This window comes from Canis lupus, chromosome 8 (genome assembly GCF_011100685.1).
Source record: "Canis lupus familiaris isolate Mischka breed German Shepherd chromosome 8, alternate assembly UU_Cfam_GSD_1.0, whole genome shotgun sequence".
Lineage (NCBI taxonomy): Eukaryota > Metazoa > Chordata > Mammalia > Carnivora > Canidae > Canis > Canis lupus.
In genome coordinates this window covers 52,546,885-52,572,030 of record NC_049229.1, presented here as the reverse complement: position 1 = coordinate 52,572,030, position 25,146 = coordinate 52,546,885, and the positions used below count along the sequence as shown (strand labels likewise).

Sequence of the window (25,146 nt, the reverse complement as noted above, 5' to 3'; positions counted from 1 at the left end):
AAAATGTTTACAACAGAAGAAAGAAGAAAGCTCTCTTACAAAAAATGCCTAATGTGGTAAAAAGGAAAACAGAAGAATGCAGCCCACTGAAAATGAGGCTGGGGAGAGAGAGAGAAACACACTTTAAATTCCCATATCAGTGACATGATTGGCATTGTTTTATGTGATTTATATTTCCCTCTAATTATTATGTACATTGTTGATCACAACATAACAAAAATGAATTGTCTAGACATTAAACACAAACTCCCCAAATTAAAAAAAAACATAAATCTAAAAAAAAAAAAAAACAAATTAAATTAAATTAAATTTAAAAAATCATGAGTCTCCCTGTTGGAGAGATTCCCTATTGAAGTCAAAGGAAAATTTTATAGGTGTTTTCTTTACAGCTGTATGGTACTTTCATTATGGCTTTGGAAGTGAATTTTGCTATTTATCCTTTCTTCTTCACATATTTTGATCTATTTCAGAGCCTCCAGCAATCTTTGTTTTCTGGTTGGAAATGTTGATAGAAATGATTCCCTATAGAAATAGTCTTGGAAGCATCCTTACCATCTACACTCAAACTTCCCCTGAAACCTCCTATTTGTGATTTTCTCATTTTAGCCTTTAATCATCTCTCCTTCAATGAATGCGAACCTTTGGCTCATATTTAGAGTAATTAATCAAATCCTGTTTCTAGTAGGATTTAAATGTTGTGGCCATAGGGCCATAGGACCACAACATTAATTCACTGATATATATTATATATAATATCATAATTTACTGATACATATTAATTCACTGATATATGTTATATTATATATTATATATTATAATTCATTGATATATATGTGTGTATATATATGTGTCTGTGTGTATATATATATAGAGAGAGAGAGTGAGAGAGAGAGTGTGCGCACACTCTCTGTTCTTAGAATGTGTTACTCCTCTTGAAGGGCAGAAAATATGTGGGGGCAATTCTATCTATTTTAAAAGGTATCACTTATTAACAATCACATGTAAAGTGAAGTTAATAAATATATTACAGGGATAATACTGACGGAAGCAGAGAGCCAAGAGAACAGACTTATCAAACACTGTATGATGGAACTCAATGGCATGCAAACACGTTAACTGATGTTTCATAGCATAAAAATTCCGAAGTTATAATCTATTCTAATCCTTGCCCCTCTTCAAAAATACAAGCATCTGGTGTGTAGCAGAAGACTAAGCTATGCTCATTTCTGGGTGCAAAATGTTCAAAGAATTTATATACATTATTTAATTCATACTCTCTCTGAGGTGGCTAAAGAATGAATATGAGCATGAAAGTAGAAAACAAAAACAAAAAATACACAAAAATACATAAAAATAGAGGTCCCTAAGGGAACACAAAAAATAATTCAGTTTTGTCTCTGTAGACAGAAGGAATTGGTAATATGATAATTCCTTCCAGAATTTTGCACTGATAGTAAGTTTTAGTATATAATGATAGCAATAAATTACTATGTGTTTTTAGTATGTTTCATAAATATTTCATATTTATTATTATACAAAATACTCAAGACTCCACTATACCATTTGTTACCCTCCAACTCCATGCTTTTCTGAAATTATAGTTGTTCATTGTGTGTGTTGTCAATCCTTAGCAACAGCTGACCTGAACAAATTATATCAAAATCAGGGTGCCAATACAGGGCAGCGAAAGACAAGTAACAACAATGGTACAAGAGCACAGGCTTAGGGGGCAGCAGCATGTGGTTCTGGAGACCTTATCTGTAAGTGCTAGCTGGGGTTCTGTTGATAATGAGTTGAGATTCAGAGAGACAGAAAAAAACAAAAACAAAAAGAAAAAAAGAAACAGGTGCATTCTAGGAATCCGACATCAAACTGTTATCTCAACAACTGCAACACTGGATGCCTGAAGACATTGGACAATTGCTTTCAAATTTATTTGTGAAGATGATTTCCAACTACAAGTTCCTCCCAGGGAAACTATTAAGGAGAGGTGAAGATGGAAAAAGATATTCCCCAGACAGACAAAATCTCAGTGGTTGTACTTTTCACCTACCCTTTCTCAGAAGCTACCGGAAGATGCACAGCTTCAGAATGAGCAAGTAAACTAAGAAAGACAAAACCTGTGATTTAACATAAAAGCAAAGCCCAGGGATTTCCTAGAATGAGAAGTAAGGAAGATCTGAGATGGCAGCTAGAGGCTCGAGTCATATCAGATTGGAGACAGACAGAAGACTATCAGGGAGACTGCCAAGAAAAAAAGTATTAATGATAGGCTGCCTGTGGCATTTGTTTGTTTGTTGTTGTTTTATTGAAGAATAATTGACATACAATATTGTATTAGCTTCCAGTGCACAACATAGTGATATAACATTGATGGATATTACAACATGATCACCACAATAAATATAGTTAGCATTTGTCACTATACAAAGTTATTACAACATTACTGACTATATTCCCTATGCTACATTCCCTGTGTCTTATTTATTTTATTACTGGAAGATTGTGCCTCTTAATCCCCTTCATCTATTTTGTCCAACCTCCCACCCCTCCCCTCAGGCAACCATTAGTTTTTATATCTATGAGTTTGTTTCTGTTTTATCATTCTTTAGTCTTGTTTTTAGATTCTACATATAAGTAAAGTGGTACAGCATGTGTCTTTCTCTGACCTATTTCATTTTCCTTAATACCTTCTAGCTCCATCCACACTGTTGGAAATGTTAAGATTTTATTCTTTTTTATGGCTAAGTAATACTCCATTGCATCTATGTATATAAAGAGATAGGTGTGTGTGTACACACACACCATTTTCTTTATCCATTCATCTATCAATGAACACTTAGGTTGCCTCTGTATCTTGGGGACTGTAAATAACATTGTAATGAACATAAAAGTGCATTTGTCTTTTCAAATCAGTGTTTTTGTTTTCTTGGCATAAAAACCTAGAAGCGGAAATGCTAGACCACTTTTTTTATACGACATCCAAAACTAAGCTCAATGAATTAAAGACTTAAATATAAGACCTGAACCCATAAAACTCCTAGAAGAAGATAGTCAGTAAGCTCTTTGACATGGATTGTAGTGATATTTTTGGATCTGCCTCCTTGGGCAAGTTCAGTAAAAGCAAAAATAAACAAGTGGGATTATATCACACTCAAAGACTTTTGCATGAAAAAGGAAAACATCAACAAAATGAAAAGGTAACCTACTGAATGGGAGAAAATGATATATCTAATAAGGTCTTAATATCAAAGATATATAAAGAACTCATAACATTCAATATATAACAATCTAATAAACAATCTCATTAAAAAATAGGCAGAGGATCCAAGCAGATATTTTTCAAAAGAAGATATACGGGTGGCCAACAGGCACATGAAAAGATGTTCGACATCACTAACAATTAGGGAAATGCAAATCAAAACTGCAATGAGGTATCACTTCACACTTGTCAGAATGGCTAGAATCAACAAGAAAATAAATACTGTGTGTTGGGGATGTGGAGAAAAGGGAACTCCTGCGCACTGTTGTCAGGAATGTAAATTAGCGCAGCCAGTCTGGAAAACAGTATGGAGGTTCCTCAAAAAGTTAAAAATAGAACTATCATATGAGCCAGCAATTCCACTGCTAGCTATTTATCTGAAGAAAATGAAAACACTCTCTGCGTGTTTATGTTGAAAGAAGTTTCATGGCTGTGTTGGCTATAACACTGATAGGTGGATAGAAAAGTAAACTAATGAGAAAATAAGGGTGTCTGTTAACAAAGAGAGAGAAGAAAGAAAATTTCAGGAGCAGACATTTATTCCATTTTTTCACTCTTGTACCCTCAGTTCCCAAGATAGTGCCTGGCACATTCTAAGCATCCAGGGAATATTTGTGGAATAAATGAGTGCATATATGATTTTACATTTTTCTCAATAAATGAAAGTCATAAAAATGTAAACTCAGACCAGTGATTCAATCAAAATGTGACAGAATTTTATTGGGAAATTGAAGGTGAGGAAGTGTGTGTGAGTTGGAAAACAGAGAAGGTGAGAAAATGCAATCTTTTTTTTTTTCCAGAGTCAGAAGATATTAGTTAATATCTTTAATTTAGTTAATATCAATTAATAATAGTTAATATATAACTAAAAAAGTCAAGAAATATAAGCATATTATTAGAAATACAGAGGGAAATGTCCAGAAAAGCATCTAAGAGGGTTGCCTGTGTAGAATATGACTACAAGGCACAGGAGATGGAGAAAGAGACTTCTGTGCTTTTGCTGTTATTTGCTTATTTTCTTTTAGGTCTCTAGATACTGCCTTCTCTTCCCTGTATTGTAGTATAGTTTATGTACAATATTATATTAGTTTCAGGTATACAACATAGTATTGCAACATTTATATACATTACAAAGTGATCACCATTATAAATCGAGCTATCATCTATTTGGAAGCTTGGATTTCTCAGGAAACAGACTCTCTGGGAGTCAGTTTTGTGTTTGGGAAGTTTGGGGAAGAATGCTATCAGACTCTAGGAAGAGGGAGGAGGTGAACTTCAATGCAGTTGCATCAAAGACTTCTTTGTCTCACTCACCTCAACACTCACATAGTGCATTCTAGCTAAGAGGCCCTTGCCAGCTGTGCAGACTTTGGACAAACCACTGAGTCTTTATATATCCCCCTAGCCTCATCTACTACTCACTGGATATGGGCACATCCACTAAAAGGAGCTTGACTTTGGGCAAGGTGGCTTCTTTAATCAAGGGCAGCTCCAGTGAAGGACTCAGATGATAGCCATTAGTTGACACTCCTAGCAGATCAAGTAATGATGCATCTGTTCCAATATAATGGTACCTCTGCACCAAAGTAATGGAAATCTGGGTGCTGTGTAAGGTTTTGAGCTACATAGATAAAATTAAATTAAACCACCAAATTAATACATGCTTATTGGTTAAATTTTAAAAGGTGGGAAAGTAATTTGCCCCTGGACATACAGCTTTTAATAATGCAATCAGAACGTGGAACCAGGTTGGCCCATCTCTAAAGCTCAATCAGTCGTGTTGGCCGAGTAACTGGAAAATCTCTGAGATTCTTCCACTATCAACATTCCACGAAACTAAAATCTCAAGCCAATAAACAAAATATTTGCAATAAATATTGTACACTTAGTCCATGAGATGAAAATATGTTTCAAACACAATCATTTTATGGGAATGTGGTTTACTATTGCCATCTTTGTTAGCAAAAAAAGAAACACTGTTTAAATTTGACACTTGTCTTTTCTGAATAGAAATTAAAGACCTTATTCTTGAAGCTGACCTGTATAAATATAGGTGGCTACCGCCTCCGTCTCTGAAACTGTTATAGCAGATCAGTGTGCTAAAGTTTCTGTAGAAAACTGACTTAAAACATGAGCTCAGATTCAGAAAATATTTAAGAGCCCTACCAGACTGTGTGTTAAGACAGAGATATATTCATTCTTTGTTTCCCCAAGGCCTGGACTCTTCAGGTGCCCAATGTTTGTGTAATAGAATACATGCCTCACGGGGAAAGAGGGTTTTTGTCTGTTTTGCATTTCTATGGTCCAAGTGCCTAGAATATATACCTAGCCCATAGTAGGTACTTAATTTTACTCAAACATTTGTTAATTGAATATAAAATCTGACTAAAATTGAAGTTATGTGTGGCACTGCAGCTATAAATTCCATATCCTCATAAACCCAACTCCAGAAATACAGCATTTTCTAAATCAGATTATAGTACTTTCTGTCTAGGTTAATGAATTTGCCACTTTATCAGTAGACACATGTGTTCTGATAATGCTTTTAATATGGTCCCGTCTTTCCAACAAAAACTACTGTTGTGTAGTCCTCCTAAATAACAGAGCCAGAAATTACTTAGCAATCACCTTTTCTTTGAATGAGAAATGGGAGAGAATCAGACACTGTGGCTTACACAATACCTCCATAGAGAGCATTATTTTTTTTTAAAGTAATCCTTTCAAAAACTTGAAATCAGCCAGAATATGGAGGCAATTATATTATGGGAGTTACAGAGCAATGAAATTATTCTGTCCAGTCTTTTGCATAAGTGGTCAGGAATAACATTTGCATACGTTATATCATATTGATTCTTGTAGACAGAGACTCAATAAAGACAAAAGAACACATGCAAAAATAAATGCCTGGGGGAAAATACAGAAGACACAGATGGAATCATCTATTATGTTTGGCTTTAAAATAAAACAAAAAAATAATAATAAAATAAACAAACCCAGAAATAAATGGTAACAACAAAACCCCATCCAGGTCAGTCCTCTTTAGTATAAAGTATTTCTACCTTGTCCTTGCTCATTTCTCCCCCATGAAATCTGCTTTCAAATGTCATCCCCTCCCTCTTGCCAAGCAGAATAGATAGGGCAGTAAGGAGCTAATAATGATAATAATAATAATGAGAAATGGCCTCATAGATATATTTCATGTTTCCTTCTTTCTCCTTGTCTTTCTTGGGAGGAATAGCTTCCCAGCCAGTGGGGCATTAATCATCAGAACAGCAGCTCTGAGATAAAGCCTGGGTGAAATTTCATTGTGCATTATAGTGTGAGTTGTAGGTGCATGAATATGTGTCCCTCTCAGTATCTGGAAGGAGAAAGTGGAGAGACAGAGGAGAAAAATCTGTCATTTTATATATTTATACCGCTCAAGATGGTCAGGACTGGTTCCCCATTGTTACTGCAGATTAAAATCATTCATGTCCTTCTGCTTTCATCAGAGGTCACCTCTCAGAAAGGGGGATAAATATTATGACAAGTTAAATTCTACCTACTTTTTTTTTCCATCTGCCTCGGGGGCATGTAGCAGAGTAAGGGACAGGAGGATGGGGCAGTAGAACCAGGACTATCTGATGGGATACAGTTTTCTTTGTTAATCCTCAACTGGGTATCCATTCTCTCACTTATATAATGCTTTGGGTTAGAAGTTCCTGTTTTGAAGATCCCTGAATGAAGTTTGGGGAGACTGTTTGGGGGAGGTAGATATACTGATGTTACAACTGCTCAGCAAGGTGCTGGAAGTATCTACTAGCTCTCTGCTCCCCAAAGTGAAGTCCAGATACTACAACAGGACATCATCTGGGAGCTACCTAGAAATATGTCACCTTAGGCCCCAGCCTAGAATGGAATCAGAATCTGTGCTTTAAGAAGGTCACTCAGGTGATTTGTGAACACATAACAAATACAGTTCATGAAGCACTATTCTAGCTAACACACACACACACACACACACACACGAGCATCTTCTCTCTCCCTCCCTTTCTTCACACACACACACACACACACACACACACACACACACAGATGGGATGAGAGAAGAGGCTGCATTATGTACACAAGTCAATCAAATTTCTATCAAGCAATTCTCTCAGCGACTGCTAGCCACCACAGATATGGTATGCATTTACTTCCCCAGCCATCTCATCCCTGCATGATGAGAAAACCAAGAAGAAGCTTACATTCTCCATTTAGCTAACAGAACTAGCTCTCTAGACAACCCAAGGCATTAATTAGAAGGTTTCAAAAGGCAGGGCTGTCATAACAGCTTCAGTGTGTTTCTAATTTTTACAATCATTCAAACATGCACCAGAGAGGTATGAAAGCACATCCCACCCCTCCTACAACCTTGTCAAAGACAGAATGGAAATATCCATCTTGAAGCCTGGCTAGCAATGATTTCTACTTGAAGTCATTTCCTTGCCATATATATAAATAGACACAAAGGGATGTATTTTAAGGAAAAAAATAGAATCAATTCTTGAATCTCAGTTTAAACTAGAATCATTGATTCTTTTTAACAACTCAAGAGACATTAAGTAGTTTATCTTCTACACAGGGGTTGTCATTGTGGAACCCCTTCTGAAAACTTTCAGCAAAGATGGTAGATATGAAAAGCATCATTATTTGTATTGTAATTTGAATCATATCAAATACATTCTATTAATTTCTCTCAACCTTAGTCATCCAATCCATGAAATGGGCAGACAGTTCTTACAGCAATGTTATTACAGAGTATTTCTGCTTGTTCATCTCCTCTGCTCAACTTTCCTTGTCCTTCCTCCAGTTCCTTTATCCACCCATCAACTGTATGCGCAATGCACCAGATTAGACATGGCTGAAGACATTTTAAAAAAATGTGAATCTACCCTTACGCTTGTAAGACAAGGAGAGAGTGGAAACCTAAGGGTGCTAGTTGCCATGTACTAGGCCAAATGGTTCATTAGTAACAGAAGAAAAAATAAAATGTAGATGCTAAGGAGACCTGTGTTAGAATCTCAATTAAAACAATATCATCGGGATCCCTGGGTGGCGCAGCGGTTTAGCGCCTGCCTTTGGCCCAGGGCGCGATCCTGGAGACCTGGGATCGAATCCCACGTCGGGCTCCCGGTGCATGGAGCCTGCTTCCCCCTCTGCCTATGTCTCTGCCTCTCTCTCTCTCTCTCTCTCTCTGTGACTATCATAAATAAATAAAAATTGAAAAAAAATAAAAATATCATCAACTTTTTATTAAGTTGCACCAATTTAAGCCCTTGATTTATGTTATCCTCACCATAAAGTTGGTGTTATAATCTCTGTATTTCAAGTGATGAAACTATGCTGTGTAAAGCAATACAGTCAAAATCCCACATCTGGTAAGTGAAGTCTTGGTTTTAACCACTCCTTTATCCATGAAAGAAGTCTCCTAATGCCTGCTTTAATGCACTCTTTCCTTCCTACCACACTCTGCTTCCTTACAGCTGTCTTTGCCGAATAATATTGGCCCCTTTCTCTGCATCTTCTCTTTACAGATAAGCATTCATTCATTTAACACATTTTTTCTTTTCTTCAACCAGCATTACTAAGGCACCATGCCAGGCACTCAAAGTCAAACTACATAGAAACTGTTCTTGCTCTCAATGTAGTGGTTTTTCATAGTATCTTCCATCAATGTTCTTTCAAGAGATTATGAAGACAGGTAACTATGGAGCCAGCTGAATCATAGGGTCATGACCAGGAATAAATGGGCTCATATAACATACTGAGCCATGACACACACACACACACACACACAAAAAAAAAAAGAGGTAGCAAAGGAGATAGATTCCCACCAACCTATCCATACACATATGACCAGGTAAATGAGCCTCAAGTTAATTTTCTATCCAATGAATAGAAGCAGCGGGTCATTAAAAATAATCTTTATTTGACTATATTTAAGGATAGATTTTAGGAGAATTAAGAAATAAGTAATTTGGAAAAGGAATAAGGAGAAGAAATTGGAGAGGGAAAATGGGTTACACTTGCAAAAGTGTTCTTAAAACTCAAAGCGCTAGAAGCAGCCTTTGTTTTTATGATGACAAATAAGTCCTAAAGAGAATCTAAGACCAGAAGTAAATAAGAACAGTCTTGCCCACCAGACACAAAGGGACGTCTCTGGGACTCTCTATTCTTTTATATTCATTCATTCATTCATTCATTCATTCATTTATCGAAAGAGAATCTTAAGCAGGGTCATGCTCAGCACGGAGCTCAACAAGGGGCTCAATCTCACAAACCTGAGTTCATGATCTGAGCTGAAATCAAGAGTTGGACGCTTAACTGACTGAGCCACCCAGATGCCCCTGGGACTCCATTCTTAAGGCAAAACAGAGCAGCAAAACTACTGTTAATGACCATCGCCACTGGTGACCCTCATCAAAGGGTGGGCCTGTGGGGGACAAGGTGCTTGGCAGTGAGATCCAGCCTGTAAATATTAAGAGGTATGTGTACTCCCTGAAAAGGTGCCTGTAGATTTGTATGTTTTGACCAATACTCAGGGTTTACTCTGTACTTGTGGAGCTCTGTTAGTGCCTGAGACAAAGATCCTGCCACCTGGGAACTCACATACCACTAAGCAGAAGCAATAAACAAATAATTATGCAATATTTTTTTTAAATTTTTATTTATTTATGATAGTCACACAGAGAGAAAGAGAGAGAGGCAGAGACACAGGCAGAGGGAGAAGCAGGCTCCATGCACCGGGAGCCCGATGTGGGATTCGATCCCGGGTCTCCAGGATCGCACCCTGGGCCAAAGGCAGGCGCCAAACCGCTGCGCCACCTAGGGATCCCTAATTATGCAATATAATGTAAGGTACACAGAACTGCTGTGGCAGACAACAAAGCAGGGAGTGGTAGAGAGTGTTATTTTATAGAGGATGGGCAAGGAGGGCTTTTCTGTTAAGGTGCCATATGGGCAGAAATTTGGATGATGTGAAGGAGTGAGTCTTGCAAATGGCTAGGAAGAGCAGTTTCAGGTTAAAAAAAAAAAAAAGGCCAGTGAAAAGACACAGATGTGCTTGGTATGTTTAAGCAGACTTAGCAATAATGAGGTACTCATCCAAGGTGTCATATTTAAGGGGTGCTCCCAAAATCATTTATTCAAGATACATAATATCTTATTAGAATATTTCAAGGTCAATATCCATGCAAAAAATTCAGTGATAAGCAAAATAACATTTTAAATACAGACAAGATCCAACTCTGCAACTGCACAACCTTTACTTGCCTTTCCTTTATCTGGGCCCTGTGTTCAAGGAATATCAAGAAGACCTGTGTACCTGGGGCAGTGTAGCAGGAAATATGGAGAGAGAGAGCAAGGAGGTGATGCATATATCACACAGTAAGGATTCTGACTTGGCCAAGTAATAGGTCAGGTGATTGGTAAAACCACCTGGAGCTTGAGAATTTGCAGACCTCCACAGTGAGTAGCCAAGAGCTGAACCCCACTTCTCTCCCAGCTATTCAGATGGCTCAAAATAAGTTCCAGCACTTCATCAGCAGTTCTGATGGACATTCTATCCTATAAATATTACAATGTAATTAGAAGGGCATCTCAACAACTTGTAGCAATGTGCAGACTTCATCTTTATTTGCAGATGAGGACCTCCTCAGGGGACCCTTTAAGGGACTAATCTCAGTTTGGGGGAAGTGCTGATCCCATCCACTAAAATTAAAGTATTAAGGAGGAGACCAAAAGAAGCGACACTATGTTCTCTTCCCTGGACTATTTGTACTACCAACACAGGGGTACTTAAAAGGTAGGTAAACCCATCAAGCTTGCTTTCTCTCTCTCTCTCTTTTCCATGAAAACGATATAGTTCCTGAGAGAAAATGTCACTGGAGTCTTACTAGCTAACGACAAAATTAGAGTCCAATTTCCTTCCTTCCAAATTATTCTCTGAGAGGGGAAAAGAAAGTACCTGTATGAGGGTAAGGAAGGAGGAGACAGAAGATGTTTCTTGGCTGGCAGCTAAAGTCTAATTAGACTGACAAATCTTCAGTGCCTTCTCCTGTTATAAGGTTTGGCAGGAAAGGAACGAGCCCTGGAGCTGCACATTATGTAAGGCTGTTAATCAATATTAGTTGAGCCCTGATCCTAAAAATAAACTTCCCCTGGAGGTTCTGTTGTCTAGTGGTAAAAGTGAGGGCTTTTTTTTTTTTTTCCTCACTGTGTGGACTCCTTGTCTCACTTCTATCAAGCTGGTGGCAGCAATGAAAAGGTGGAGGGGCCCAGAGGGGATGATTCCTTGGGTAAGTACAACCATTCCTGATACAACATGATCTACCTCCTGTTCAAACATGGCATTTTGGATGAGGTAGATAGATTTATTTTGTATTCCAATCCAAGACAGTTTGATTATTCAAAGAACTTTGAGAAAATTTGGTGTTCTATCCAGTCTCAAAATGCCATTGGTAACAACAGACTGTAAATGTGTGGGTCACATGTTCTGTTAAACCATATGAAATTCCTGATATTTGAGCATTTCAGTCTATAAAAATGGCAATTTCATACACTTTACCTTAATAGAACGTTTTGTATGTAATAACCATTCAGCAAAGCCAAATCTCACTTCAGAAAATGAGAGAGTTTCCCACAAAAATGTCTTCTAATTGATGAGTTTAGGGCTCTGGTTCAATCTGGGGCCCTCAGAGGAATCCTGGGTGATTATGGGGTTGTGTGGGTGTAGACAAAATTGTTCTTCCTGTGCTTGGGAGAATTAAAAAAGGAAATTTTGTTTAAAATGGAACAGGGAGACCATGCCCCACCACTCTTGCAGAGCCAGCAGAAAAAGAAGGACCTTGTAAGTTGATACTACTATAGATGACTTTATCAGCAGGAAGAAGAAAGATTTTCTCCTTCACTTGGAATAGTCTAGTCAATGAGAGACTGCCACAACTCAGCCAATGAAAAGCCACTGCACTTTCAACTTCCAGTTTACTCCAATACATTAACTTTTCATAACACACTTCCCAACTACCTCCTTTCCTCTATAAAACAGCTATCCTCTTCTTTGTACTCCAGACTTGCCTATGGTTTCGCTGTAGCTTGCTCTCAAATTGTAATTCTCTATCAGTTGCAAATTAACCCATTTTTGCTGGTAAAATAACTGAGTTTTATTTTTAAGGTTAATATGCTTATCCAGTCATACAGAAGTCTAAACTTTTTGAGGATCTGTGAGTTCTGGGAGAGCCCTTGGTTTGAAGTTGTTTCCTAGTATCTAGGATTTAGTGAAAACTTATAGGGTAGGTCATGGCCTAGGATCTTTTTATGCATGTTGTATTTATTACTCACAACCATGGAAAAGTACTTCATTTTACAGATAATGAAACTGGTGTTTAGAGAGGCTAATTGACCTCCAAGAGATATACAGCTAAGTAACTGGAAGAACCTGGAATCCAGCCCAGGAATTCTGACTCTAGAGTGCACCCCCTTTCCCTCCAGCATACTAGAACTCTACCTGGAAAATGCTGTTTGAAGGATCAAGTTTTTAATCAGTGTTTTTCTTTGTTTTGTAATCATCAATATCAAGGCTGAAGTGAGTTTTTTTTACTAGCTCTGGTCTAAAACTGAGAGCAGACCAGAAGGAGGAATTTCCATATAGGTACAGTTACAAAGCCTGAAAAAGTGGCTCGCCCCTGGAATTTTTGAAAGTGGTTCATGCTCAACTGCCAAATTTATGAGTTTGAGGTAAGAATGAAATCTCAGAAAACTCTCAAGTCGTTCATTTCTACTGTTTGTCATGATAGTTCCAATCTGGCTGAGCATTGTGATTTTCTGGTACCAGGCAGCACTGGCCAATGTCAGGGTGACTTCACCAATGCCCAGCACAGAAAAAGTGGGTCATGATCAGTATCCTGTTAATAGCTTATAAAGGATTCCAAATGGTGATTTGCACAGAACACATAGAGTTCTTTCTTTACTGATAACGATTCAGTCTGGAGGCTGAAGTTAAGAAAATACACATTATTTTTGGAACTATTTCTCTTTTGGCCCTTTCCTGCCTCAAAGGGACATTTTGGTCCAGGGGACTACAAGTTAACAAAGACTTTTATTTCTCACTTTTGCCTTCTCTCCTGAATAGGGACCAAGGAATTTGAACATAGACTGAGTTGAACTTTTCCATTTTAGAAGCTGACCCATCAGTGTCATGATAGTAACCCTGACACTGAGGTCAGTTGTAATAGAAGTACCTGCTTAATTTCTGGGGCAATCCCTGGAAGTAAGATGTTCAGAGAACCTAATGCAGTTCTCCTCATTAGTCCTCTCCAAATTAGGGGAGTATTGGGCCAAGGTTCATAGAATCTGGATCTCTTGCCTTTCACAGATCTCTCCTATGCATTCTTTGTTCTTGTTGGACTTGGCTATCTCTCTCAGGAATTATCATCCCTGAGTTTGACAACTTAGCTTCTGACATTTAGCTAACCTGAGATTTGTTTCTCTTTACCATGTATCCAATTATACTCATTCTACAAGGCCCAGTTCCATTCCCACATTATTCATGAGATCCAGCCAAATCATTCCATACAACTCCCTCATTCTCCCCCATGCCGGCACCATTTGTAGGTCACTACCTCATATTGCTTGCTAATATCAAGCTCCATCATGGCAAAGATCCTGGATTTTTTCTCTTTGTAACCTTAAAAACATGTGGATAGATATATTTCATGAAGAACATAGTCTCTGAGGCCCACAAAACTCCAGGTTGGTTTAAAATGAAAGAAAAAAAAAATAAAGATGGGAAGTGAGCTATCAGAGAATTTCATTCCTGAGAACTTAGGAACTTTTCATTTGCAGTACTGATTCCAGCCTCCAAATTCTACCGTGAGTCTCCTTCAAATCTCTATCCCCCCAAAAGCTCTGAGCCCCCAATCTGAACTACAGATACTATTAGTAGAAGCAGCCCTATTTTCTGAGGTATATCCTTGCTTGAGAGGATACTTTCATAATAAATGTTGGGGATAGAATAAAATAAGGTTAAAGCAGATTTAATCTCACTTTACAAGATGTACTTGTTTTTTGTTTTTTTTTTAAAGATTTTATTTATTTTTTATTTATTTATGATAGTCACACAGAGAGAGAGAGAGGCAGAGACATAGGCAGAGGGAGAAGCAGGCTCCATGCACCGGGAGCCCGATGTGGGATTTGATCCCGGGTCTCCAGGATCGCGCCCTGGGTCAAAGGCAGGCACTAAACCGCTGCGCCACCCAGGGATCCCACAAGATGTACTTGTTTTAAGCGTTTTACATATATTAAAACTCAGTTAACCTCACAACAATCCCTCAATATAAGCTGTACCCTACTAGTATCTTTCCCTCTCTCTAATTATACAAAGTGGTAGATTTAGGTTAGTTATAAATTCTTGCTATCCTCCCATCAAGAAGTGAGGTTTATATTTCCTTTCCCTGTAACTTAGAAAACTGGAAAAACTTTCTCTAGGACCCTTGAACCTCCATGAACTAAAAACTACATAGAGATCGATGCACCCAGCTGAGTCCAGTGTTTCTAGTTAACCCACCAAGACAGAAGTGTGTGAGTGAAGCCAGATTCTCCAGACCGGAGCAGCCACTGAGCAACCTCTGTCAACTCCATGTTGGGCAGAAGAATTGCCTTGCTGAACCCTGCCCAAATTTCTGAGCCACAAAATTGTGAGATCCAATGACACAGTTGCTATTTTAAGCCACTAAACTATGGGAAAATCCATTCCATAACAACAGTTAGCCACAACATATGACTCAGAGTCACTTAACTAATATGAAGAAGATCTACATTTTAAACCCAGGCAGCCTGACTCCAAATACATGCATTTAATCACTGCTATGGCCTTACCACTGAAGAAAAATTAAAATTGTCCAAAACACACTGATCATTCTAGAGGGAAAAATGTAAGCCATGCCACTTCTGGTTGTTAAATGATGATAAGGTATGTAATAAGGCCTATTTTGTTTTCCAATCTACTCAATAAATTTTCAGTGAGCACCTACTCTTCCTGAATACCATCACTCACTCACCTGCTTTCTCAATGTACTCACCTGCCTTCTCAATGCATCCCCCTGCTTTCTCAATCTTAACTTTTTTTTTTTTTTTATATTCCAGGGAGGACCTAAACACACTCCTCTTCCTCCAGCTCTTCCTCCTCCTCCTCCTCTCCTTCTCCTTCTTCTTTTGTTAAAGATTTACTTATCTATTTTAGAGAGACAGTGTACAGGAGTGGAGGGAGGGTTAGAGGGAAAGAGAGGGGAATCACACTCCCTGCTAAGTGGGGAGCCTGATGTAGGACTTGCTCTCAGGACCCTGAGATCATGATGTGAACTGAAACAGAGAGTCAGATGCTTAAATGACTGAGCCACCCAGGCACACTTAGACACACTCTTCTTAATATAGGGTAAAGACCTGATATTTGGGTACCATAGCTATAATTTAACACAGTCCATGTGATACACAAGCAGTTCTGTAACAAACTAGAGTTTCAGAAAGATCGAAGTAGTGGTTATTTTCAGGAGGCTAGAGCATGTCAACTCAAAAACTGTTTATGTTCACACACAGGTAGGAGCAACACTGAAAGTGCTTGGCAGTTTTCCTTTGATCTGAAATCAACACAAACCAAAGTCAATCAGAAGTGAATTGCTCAAATGATGTTTTCTTAGCTTATGCTTAAAGAAGGAACCAGTAGATTGTTGTATAGCCAGAGGGTTTTACACCAAGATTTTAATGCTAATTTTATTTCTACTGGAAGAGTCTCCTGGTCTATCAAGGCAATCAAAGCAAAGGAAGACGGAACAGAGTATCATCTGGAAAAGGTTGTAAGATTTCACACATAATTGGCCTGGTGAACATGAAATCCAGTATTCCCCCACTTCTTTTTTCCCCACAGATCAAATTTTCATGAGCCCAGTTCACTCAAGAAAATTAGCTGGGTCACACAAGGATACATAAGAACTTGTGAGACTGACTGACCTTCCTCATCGAAAGTCTTCAGAGTCTGGGAATTGTCCTAAATCTAAGGTCCCCAGTTCTAACACAGGCTTGGTATAATTTGTACTTGAGGTCAGAAAAAGTTTGGAGACAAGGCAGGCTACTGAGTTTTTATGGAGCCCAGGACAAAGTTTGTTTGTTTATTTATTTATTTATGTATTTATTTATTTATTTATTTATTTATTTATTTATTTATTTTTATTTTATTTTTTTTTAGGTTCAAGTTTTTATTTAGGTTACAGTTAGTTAATATACAATGTAATATTAGTTTCAGGACTAGAATTTAGTGACTCATCACTTACACGTAACACTCTGTGATCATCACAGTAAGTATTAGGGCAAAGTTCTTATGGCTAGTTGGCAAGAACAAAAAAGTCCAAAATTCTCAGCATAAAGTTATTTCTTCTAGCTAATCTTTACAAAGAATTTGGAGCTTTTTGATCCCTCATCCCACTCTAGTACAATTCTACTAGCCTGTTGTCTTTTCTCTAAGAATTTGCATTTACACATCCTTAACAACAAGAATGTCAACAGATATATAACTCATCTTTATGGCCATGGTAGAAGGAAAAGGAAAGATATGTAGATGAAATCTAATTATCACTGGATGCAAACGAAAAGAAACTCTAACAGGAGGTAGTTAGAAGGGTATGCTCCAGCTGTCCACATCTTCCAAAATGACAATAGATTTTATGATGTTCAGAGTCATAATCACTTGCAAGATTTTGTACCTTGTACCCTACTCTTATCTGCAAGTTTAGCTTCCTTAGCTTTTGGAAAGACTCACCCACTGTTCTCCTATTTGTGTATTTGTTGCAGGAGGAAAAGCCAAAACCTATAATTGCCATGGTTTAGTCCCTGAATCCCTATGTAACATTAAATCCTTCTGAGGTCAGTAAAAATTTGGCCTTGAAAAAGACAACAGGACCAGCCACTCCTATGAAGAAAAAGCCATTTGTTCCTCTGCTTCCCACAGAGTTAGCGGAATGTATTACGACAGAAACAGAACAAGTCTGCCAGGACCTGTGCAGACAGAACTATCCGTTCACCAACCATAAACAGATCTGCTCTTGAGCTATAGAGAGTCATAATAGAAATATATATTGCCTTTTATCTTCTTTTCAGTGAGTAGAGTGAAGTGTCAGGAGTTATTGCTTTAATATCAGTAGAGAAGAAGCCATTTCTTTTTTGAGCATGTGCATAGGTATACATGTAACAGCACACACAACTATAAGACTGCTATGCTAACCCGATTCTTAGTAGCCATTCTAAAATACATAAAATTGGCCTGATAACATCATCAGTGCATACAGCCTTGAATTGTTCCCATGAAATCATGTAAAGAGCTGCCTGGATATTTCTACCCAAAGAAAAGGGAAAAGGAAGACAACACTTTTACCTCTACTTAACTCGCATAAACTTAATTCAGAAGAATGAGAACATATATGGGGTTTAATTGATTATTGACTTTATGTTTACAGTGCCCACTGACATCAATGAGAGGGTGATGTCAAAGACTCAATTGAGCTCCTGGATAATGTCTTAAAACTAAGAAACAGAAAGGACAAGTACTGATCTACTGAATCTTCTATAAACACTAACTAGGCTCAGGGTAATTTCCCCCACAAGCAATTGGAATGTCTTATTTTATGCCACGGCATTTAAGGCTAATAACTCGATTAACCTCCTATCCCCTACTAACTAGATTTATGAAACGCCAAGGGAGCCAGCAAAGCATTAAGCTTTAGCTTGGGTATAATTACTTTTAAGTGAAAAAACAAAACCATTACCACAAAACTAAAGACTTCCTACATAGCTAAACTCAGACCTTCACAATATCTATTGTCATATAGAATCTTGGTCAAATATAGAAGAAACAAAATAGATAAAAAAATAACAAATGATTGGTCAACACTCAATAACAAAAGCAAAGATTACATTTTATAAGCATTAGTTGAACTTCTAGCTTCAATTGCCCTTGATTTAATGCTACCTATTGGTCTTAAAACTTAACAATTCATGTTTCAGCAAATCCATCAAGAGGATGTGAATAGAACTGAACTAGGATATAGTCTCTCCTATGATAACAAATTTTCCTTTCCCCTTTTTCCCTTTTTACTACTGAAAAGAAAAATAATTAAATAAATGGAGGAGTATTTCATACCGAAATTGTTAGCCGTTGCTCATTTTGAATAACAGCTTTACCATTTTGGCAATAAATATGATAAGAATAATACCCTATAAGTGCACGCAAAACTTTTATAACTTCTTTAGCAATGAATTTGTCTCTCTCTACTCCTAGATCTTATTACTGTGAAAATCTGTAGGCATCTTCCCTACAAACATGGTAATTCGGACTCTTTGGCAACATAGCAACACTGATATTATAGTAACATCTCAAAGACAAAAAAAAAAAAAAAAAAAAAAGCAGAATCAATTAAGAGTTGGAGAAAGGCTTACCTGAATGCTTGCTGTAGAGCGATTTTTGCGGGTTGTGGTAGTAGCCATTGTAGTGGTGGTTTCCATGACTGTAGTAGACATTTCTGGTGGCATGGAGGTCGTCTGTGTTGTTCCCAAGATTGAAGGGACTTCTCCCACCAGTCGGACACTTCCATTGATTTTAATATTAGGGTTATTCTCAGCTGCCATGTTCAGTACTTTCAAACCATCGTAATAGAGCCCAGAGAGCTGGCCTTGGAAGAGACGTCCTTTGTCTTTTCCACCGATGGCTATTTGCGCCTGGGTGTTGAAGATGGTTAACTGCCGGCCTAGTGGGTTGGGTGGAGGAAACATTATTATTCCCATATGTTATTTTTCTTTGCTTTACCTAGTCTGAATGGACCAGGTATCAAAAAAGGCTTCCTTGAGCAATTGAAGGGGAGAAAACTGGATAACAAAAATTCAATGAATATTAGCAAGTAACATTTCACTATGTTTATCTCTTCCACTGTCTAGCTGAATATCTTAGATAAGCTGAATAATTTAGTCTCTATTTTATTATTGTGAGGAAAGAGAAATCTTGGTTCAATGATGTACAGTATCACAGTCTTCTTAGGTATATAGTTGTGAATGACAGAATGGAACCTCCAAATCAGGTGATGACAGTAATAAATACCAATTGCACTAAGTTTTAACCTACAAAGCTATATAACAGCTACTAAAAGAATTATATATGGCAAACAAAAACTCAGTGAGGTAACTTAGGACACTGAATTAAAAAAAAAAAAAAGTCTGATAATTAAATTAACTGAAACTAAATTAAATTCCAATTAAAAGATTTGGATTCACTGCATACTTACAGAAATAAAAGTTTACTCACCAACACCTCATTTTCTAGAAATCTTCATGATACATAATATTCTATCTATACTCTCTGTTTAATAAACATCACAACAGATAATTTCCTATCTCTTTTGGGGAGGGATGGAATTATGGTCACACAATTCTATCTTTCCCTAAAACATGGGAAATAAGCAGGTGTTGATAATGTTTCTGGGATGGGGAAAGAAAATAATGTCATTCCAAATCAATGAATTTTAAAAGAGAGGATGGATATTAATGAAAAAGAGCAACACAAAAAACTCCTTAAAATGGTATAAAGGTATGTTAATGTGTTGAAGACTAGCAGTAGTTTAACTTATTTGGAGTTCCCATTTGGGGAACCATTTGTGCTTCTGTGAATAGAAAACTATCAGAATGAAATCATGACATAATAGTCTAGAATAGTGCAACTCAATTTATCTTCTTACCAACTACCTCTACTTAAAAAAAGACTCTCTTAAGTGCTAGATTTTTCCCAGAAAAACTTATGCAGCTTTTTAAGGCTAAGGCATTCTATGCTATTATTTCTTTGGATTATTTCCTTCCGCTTTTCCATATGGAAAAGGGGCAGAAACTTATTAATGGAATTAAATATATCCTCTTTGAATTTTTCTTCACTTAAATCAGTAATCATTCTTAATCCAATCACTTGATTTATTTTAGCTATAAATGACTGGGATGTTCTGGAATATTTCTGCCTGCTTATTAAAAGGGAGTCTAATTTTAAAAGACTAAGGTTTTTGCGCCACTATCTCTAAAAAGAATAGAGGCATACTGTAATTTTTGGGCTCTTAACCTCTACCACTAATACACAGTCTTAAAATCTATACAATAATTAGCTATCCTTGAATTTCTAGTATATAACGTGTAATGCCTTCTGAATGTATAATAATGGATGAAATGGAAAAGTCAAAAAAAGGAAAGTGTATATTTTCAGAGGGAATTCTTTATGCAAGAGTGAATTCTGCTCATGGAACAACTCTTAAGGGCATATTAGTCAAGAATGATTTATAAATAATACCTTTTTGAAAGTGTTAAATACTGCTGTATGCAGAATAGAACAAAGAATTTTGTTATAGTGAAAATTATCTGCACTCTCTAAAAATATTTGGAAAATGAAAATGGAATCTGTTGGATTTTATAACAGAATAGTTCAGATCCTAAGGGAAATTCAAAATAGATCTAATAGATTTCTATTATTTTCCTACCAATTCCTTCAGTGCCCTGTGCACATGCAACATCGCCTGCCCTATGGCCTCTCATTTCTCACACAAGATGAAGCAAAATGTTCAATGCACAATAACACTGGATAATGGGTTGGAATTCAACTCTCTCTACTATCATTTCTTTGACAATAGCTTTTTTGAGGGGGTCTAAGCTTACTGCAAAAGAAATGCATGATGGAAGAGAATAAATACACCTTCACCCTTGCATAGGCTTTTGTGGGCAACGTAACATAATAAAGAGGAGCTGCCCAAAAGGACATCTCTAGGACTCAATTCAGTAGCTTACACCAGATAGACCTAATGTTAAGCTATCCTTTCTATTCACACAACTGTCGGCCAACCATAATATTTATTCATCTCCTTTTTGGTATATGCTTTAGCATGGATGATCAGTGAATAGGGATAGCTAGTGATAGGCAAGAAATTTTATATTTCTGAAAGTACTTCACACCTGTAATGATCCTCACCTTATTTTTCTAGTGATATTATTCTGCCAATTATTACAAATAAAAAGAGGGTCAGGGAGAACTGAAATGCAAAATTGAATTACATTGGCTGGAAACAATGGATCTCCTTTATTCCAGTTGCCATAGTATACTGCATAAAATGGTCTTTCTTTGTTCAAGACTAACCCATGCTTAGAGAAGGGCAAGGCATGTTTCCACAGACGAAGCCACTGTTCCATGATTGGCTATTGCTGCATTCCCAGAGAGATCTAACTGTTCCTTGAGAACAAAACGCTCGTGGGGTGAAATAGGGAAGGAGGTTGTCTATCCTTCCATTTTTCATCATGCTATAGGAAGTGTTTGGATTTTTTGTTTGCTTGTCTATTTTATGGTCTATTTCTGGCTAGATCTGTTTTTCTTCTGTTTCAAGATGCTTTCCTAGCCCTTTGTACCTTGGATTAGGTAGTTCAGAGTAAAGCTGACAGTCACTAAAGTAATAATGGGAAACTCAGTCTCCTGCCAGTTTTTCCTCTGATCAATTTACCTCTCTCAGCCAAGGAGGAGTAAATGAATAACTCAGAACCAGTCATCACTACCCTTTCCCTATGAAGGGTTATTATAAGGGACTGACTGGAGCAAGTTTTATCATTTGCTCAAGATTTCTCAAAATCAATGTCAGATCTCATTATTGTCATTCATTATGATCAATCATGTGTTTTACAATAAGCAATTATGATATCTATATCCCCAACTAAGAATTGTTCTATCATTCACAATACTAAATTTGGTTATACTAGTACAGGGCTTATAGCAGGTTTCTTTTTGTTTTGCTTTGGGTGCCCATCTCCTTGGAAGTCATTTTTGTTACCTCATTTGGATATCAAGTTCACATACTGCTTAAATTAAATCTTTGCACGTCTCCAGTCAGTGTTACACAAAGACTAATTAATTAAACCTCAGAACACCCTTGGGGAATAGGCAGTATTATTTCTCCTCTCCTTAGATGGGAAATCTGAGATATAAAGAGGTTAAGTGGATTGTCTAAGGTCAGAAAGTATCAGTCAATAGTAGACAGAGCCAGAAAACAGACTCAGGAATGCTGTGACCCAGATCTCTTCTCCAATGACAGAAATAACTCCAAAGAGGCATTCCAAGTACTTCCTGATACGTCTGCCTATTCATCCTTCCATCTTTACCCTCTTTTACTCATTGTCTTTACAAGGTCTTTTGGTATATATTTTCTACTCCTTTTGAAGAGAAGGTTAGCTAGACAGAGGAAGGGGTAAAGCAATAGAATGAATAGATGTTACTCACCCAATGCGTAAAAAAAGTAATTTCAGTTAAAATAATGTAGAAGAAAGAACCTCCAAGTTTGCAAATAATCATTTTCAATATTATGTGCATATATAAATACATACATATTTGGTTAAGAAACTAGCAAGCCACCCTCCATTCCCACCTGAACCACCCTTCCCCTTCGATTTGTCATCTATTTGAAAGTGTCCTTCTATATGAAAGCCAACTAATAACAATGCTATCAGAAGGAAAACTAAAAGCCTACTCATAACTTTATAATGGTTTATACAAATGAAAACGCCTGGCATGCTCTTAAACTTAGACTTCAAAAGGCGATGGAGTAAAAGAAAATATTATTAACATAAAATCGAAAGAAAAAAAAGTTCTCTCAGGCACATGAGACTCAGACATGCATCTAGTTTTCTTCTCCTTTTTAAAAAGTGAGGCAATCATAGTCTTTAATGTTAAAGGGACTTTATGAGCTGGTGATTACTAAACAAAATTATTTGCTTTTTAGAGTTATTCTTAATTTATTTTTAATTAGACCACATACGTTAAAAACAGGGCAAACAGTTAAGACTTAGTGAGGATTTTCCGTGTTTAAGGGTCTAAATGTTGTCACCCAACTTAAAACTGTAATTAAGTTTGCTTAAGTTGCATATTAATATATTCAATTACTTTTTATGTATAACTCAATCAAATCTCTATAAATTTTAAGAACTCACTGAAGGTCTTGAGACAAGAGTAGCTTACACTGGCTCAGGAAAGAAGGGAATAAATAGTTTCCGGAAACAGAGCATTCTCTTCATTGAAAGGTAATAGTTTACATCCTAACAAACAGAAGCCACACAGAAAATTCTAACATCAGGTATAACCGCTGCCCTCTTTTATTAACAAAGTGGTTGTTTTCTTCAGGAAATAGAACTGCTGTTTTGCCTTTCATGAGCCTTTCTTTTCCAACTCATTGTCTTAGCTACTTCCACTTTTGTTGCATAAATATCAAACCCATAATGGTATTATACAACCAAAGTGTAAAATAAGCTTCTTCTTTTTTTTTTTTTTTTTTAGTTTCAGTCAGCAACTAGGACACAATTAACCTCTTATGAAATACTTTTGCCTCTGTAAGTTTGAATCTAAAGGCAAAATTCATCTTTCTCATACTTTCTTCATTTAAAAACAAATGTTAGAAAACACTGCTCCCCTTATAACATTTGTCTTAAGCAGTTTAAGTTACAAGAGTCGATCTGATGATGATTTTTTTTTTTTTTTTTTGTTATCCACGCTAGAGAGTAAAGCCAAAACAGCCTCAAGATGTAAGTTTAAAGAGTACTTTTGAAATTTCTTTAGAAAGCTTTGGTATAAGAGGTAATTTAAAACAAATTAACAAATAATGTCATGCAGTGGTTAAATTGCCATAATACATTTCTTTTTTAGAGGTTCCTGGAATTTCTTGTTTGTGGTTGTCACGCTGATAGCAAGCTAGATGTTAGTCCCTTTAACTGTATTTTAATGGCAATGTATTATAGCATGATTTATCAACATATGGCAGGTGGAAGCTGACACAAATTATAATGAAAATTAAAACAGTCATTTATGCAGCAGGCGATTATCATTTAAGGAACATTTATTTGCAGGCTTTAAAAATGAGGGTTTAGAATCAAATGATTTTAAAATGAAAGTTTTAACGACGGTTACCTTTTTCCTGCAGCCACTCCTCTACGGGCCGGTTATATTTGAAGGGGATTTTCTGTTTTACCATTTGGAAGCGTTCATTATCAGTGTTGCCTTTAAAGTTTAAAAAACAGCTTAAAAAACAATCTGAAAAGTCAATACGTCATTAAAAAACATCCTAGGTTTTTGGTTTGTTTATGAAGTTTTTAGAAATAGATATCAATTTATCTTTAGTAGAGGTGGAGTCGAAGTCACTCTGCCCTTGGTTGACATGTTTGAGGTCAGGCTAGTCTTAGCTATGCAGTGCTCCATCACATTTTGGAAATGTGGCATGAGATAGGAATCAGTGAGATGTTTGGCCATTTATCGAAATGGGTTTACCATTACTCTTCTTCATCATATTGGGCCAATGGAGGCACAAGGAATTTCTTGGTTTGTGAGTAGTTCATTGACTAGTCCATGGTAGGGGACTCTCAGGGTCTCAGTCATGCAAGATCTACTCTTACAGTACTATACCATATCAGGAGTATGGGGTCATGTACTTCCTTATTCTCCACTCAAGTGTTTATAACTGCTTTATCTTCTGGTGAAGGGAAAAAGATAATTAAGCCTTGATGGCCAAGGGAGACTTCTTATTCCATAAAGGAGACCCTGGCATCCTATGTTAAATAGATGGAGTATTATAGATGGTTCTTTATATCTATTTAAGACTTGTACCATATTTTAATTTTTTGTACTATATTTTAAAAGAAGAAAACCCAAAGTAAATATTTGTAAACCAAAGTGGCTATAAATATAGTGATGGAGTATTAGCAGACTTTTAAGCATCTATATTTTATTACTAATAGATGCAAGCTGTATATGGTTATCTAGTCTCTCT

General features: G+C 36.9%; 1 protein-coding gene across 28 annotated transcripts in view; it reads right to left on the bottom strand.

The window, feature by feature from the left end:
* The window catches only part of NRXN3 (neurexin 3), a 1,532,396-nt gene that overhangs the window by 127,303 nt on the left and 1,379,947 nt on the right, over positions 1-25,146 (bottom strand). For 17 of the 28 annotated variants that reach the window (XR_005363605.1, XR_005363606.1, XM_038545444.1 and 14 more), the window contains 2 exons: positions 24,291-24,380; positions 18,767-19,074 (listed from right to left, as the gene is read on the bottom strand). Coding sequence is in view for 26 of the 28 variants with exons in the window: in XM_038545444.1 (XP_038401372.1) it covers positions 18,767-19,074; positions 24,291-24,380 (398 nt within the window). In the remaining 2 variants the exon portion in view is untranslated. The remainder of the gene's footprint in view (positions 1-18,766; positions 19,075-24,290; positions 24,381-25,146) is intronic. The other 11 variants (XM_038545440.1, XM_038545452.1, XM_038545441.1 and 8 more) reach the window with 1 other exon arrangement.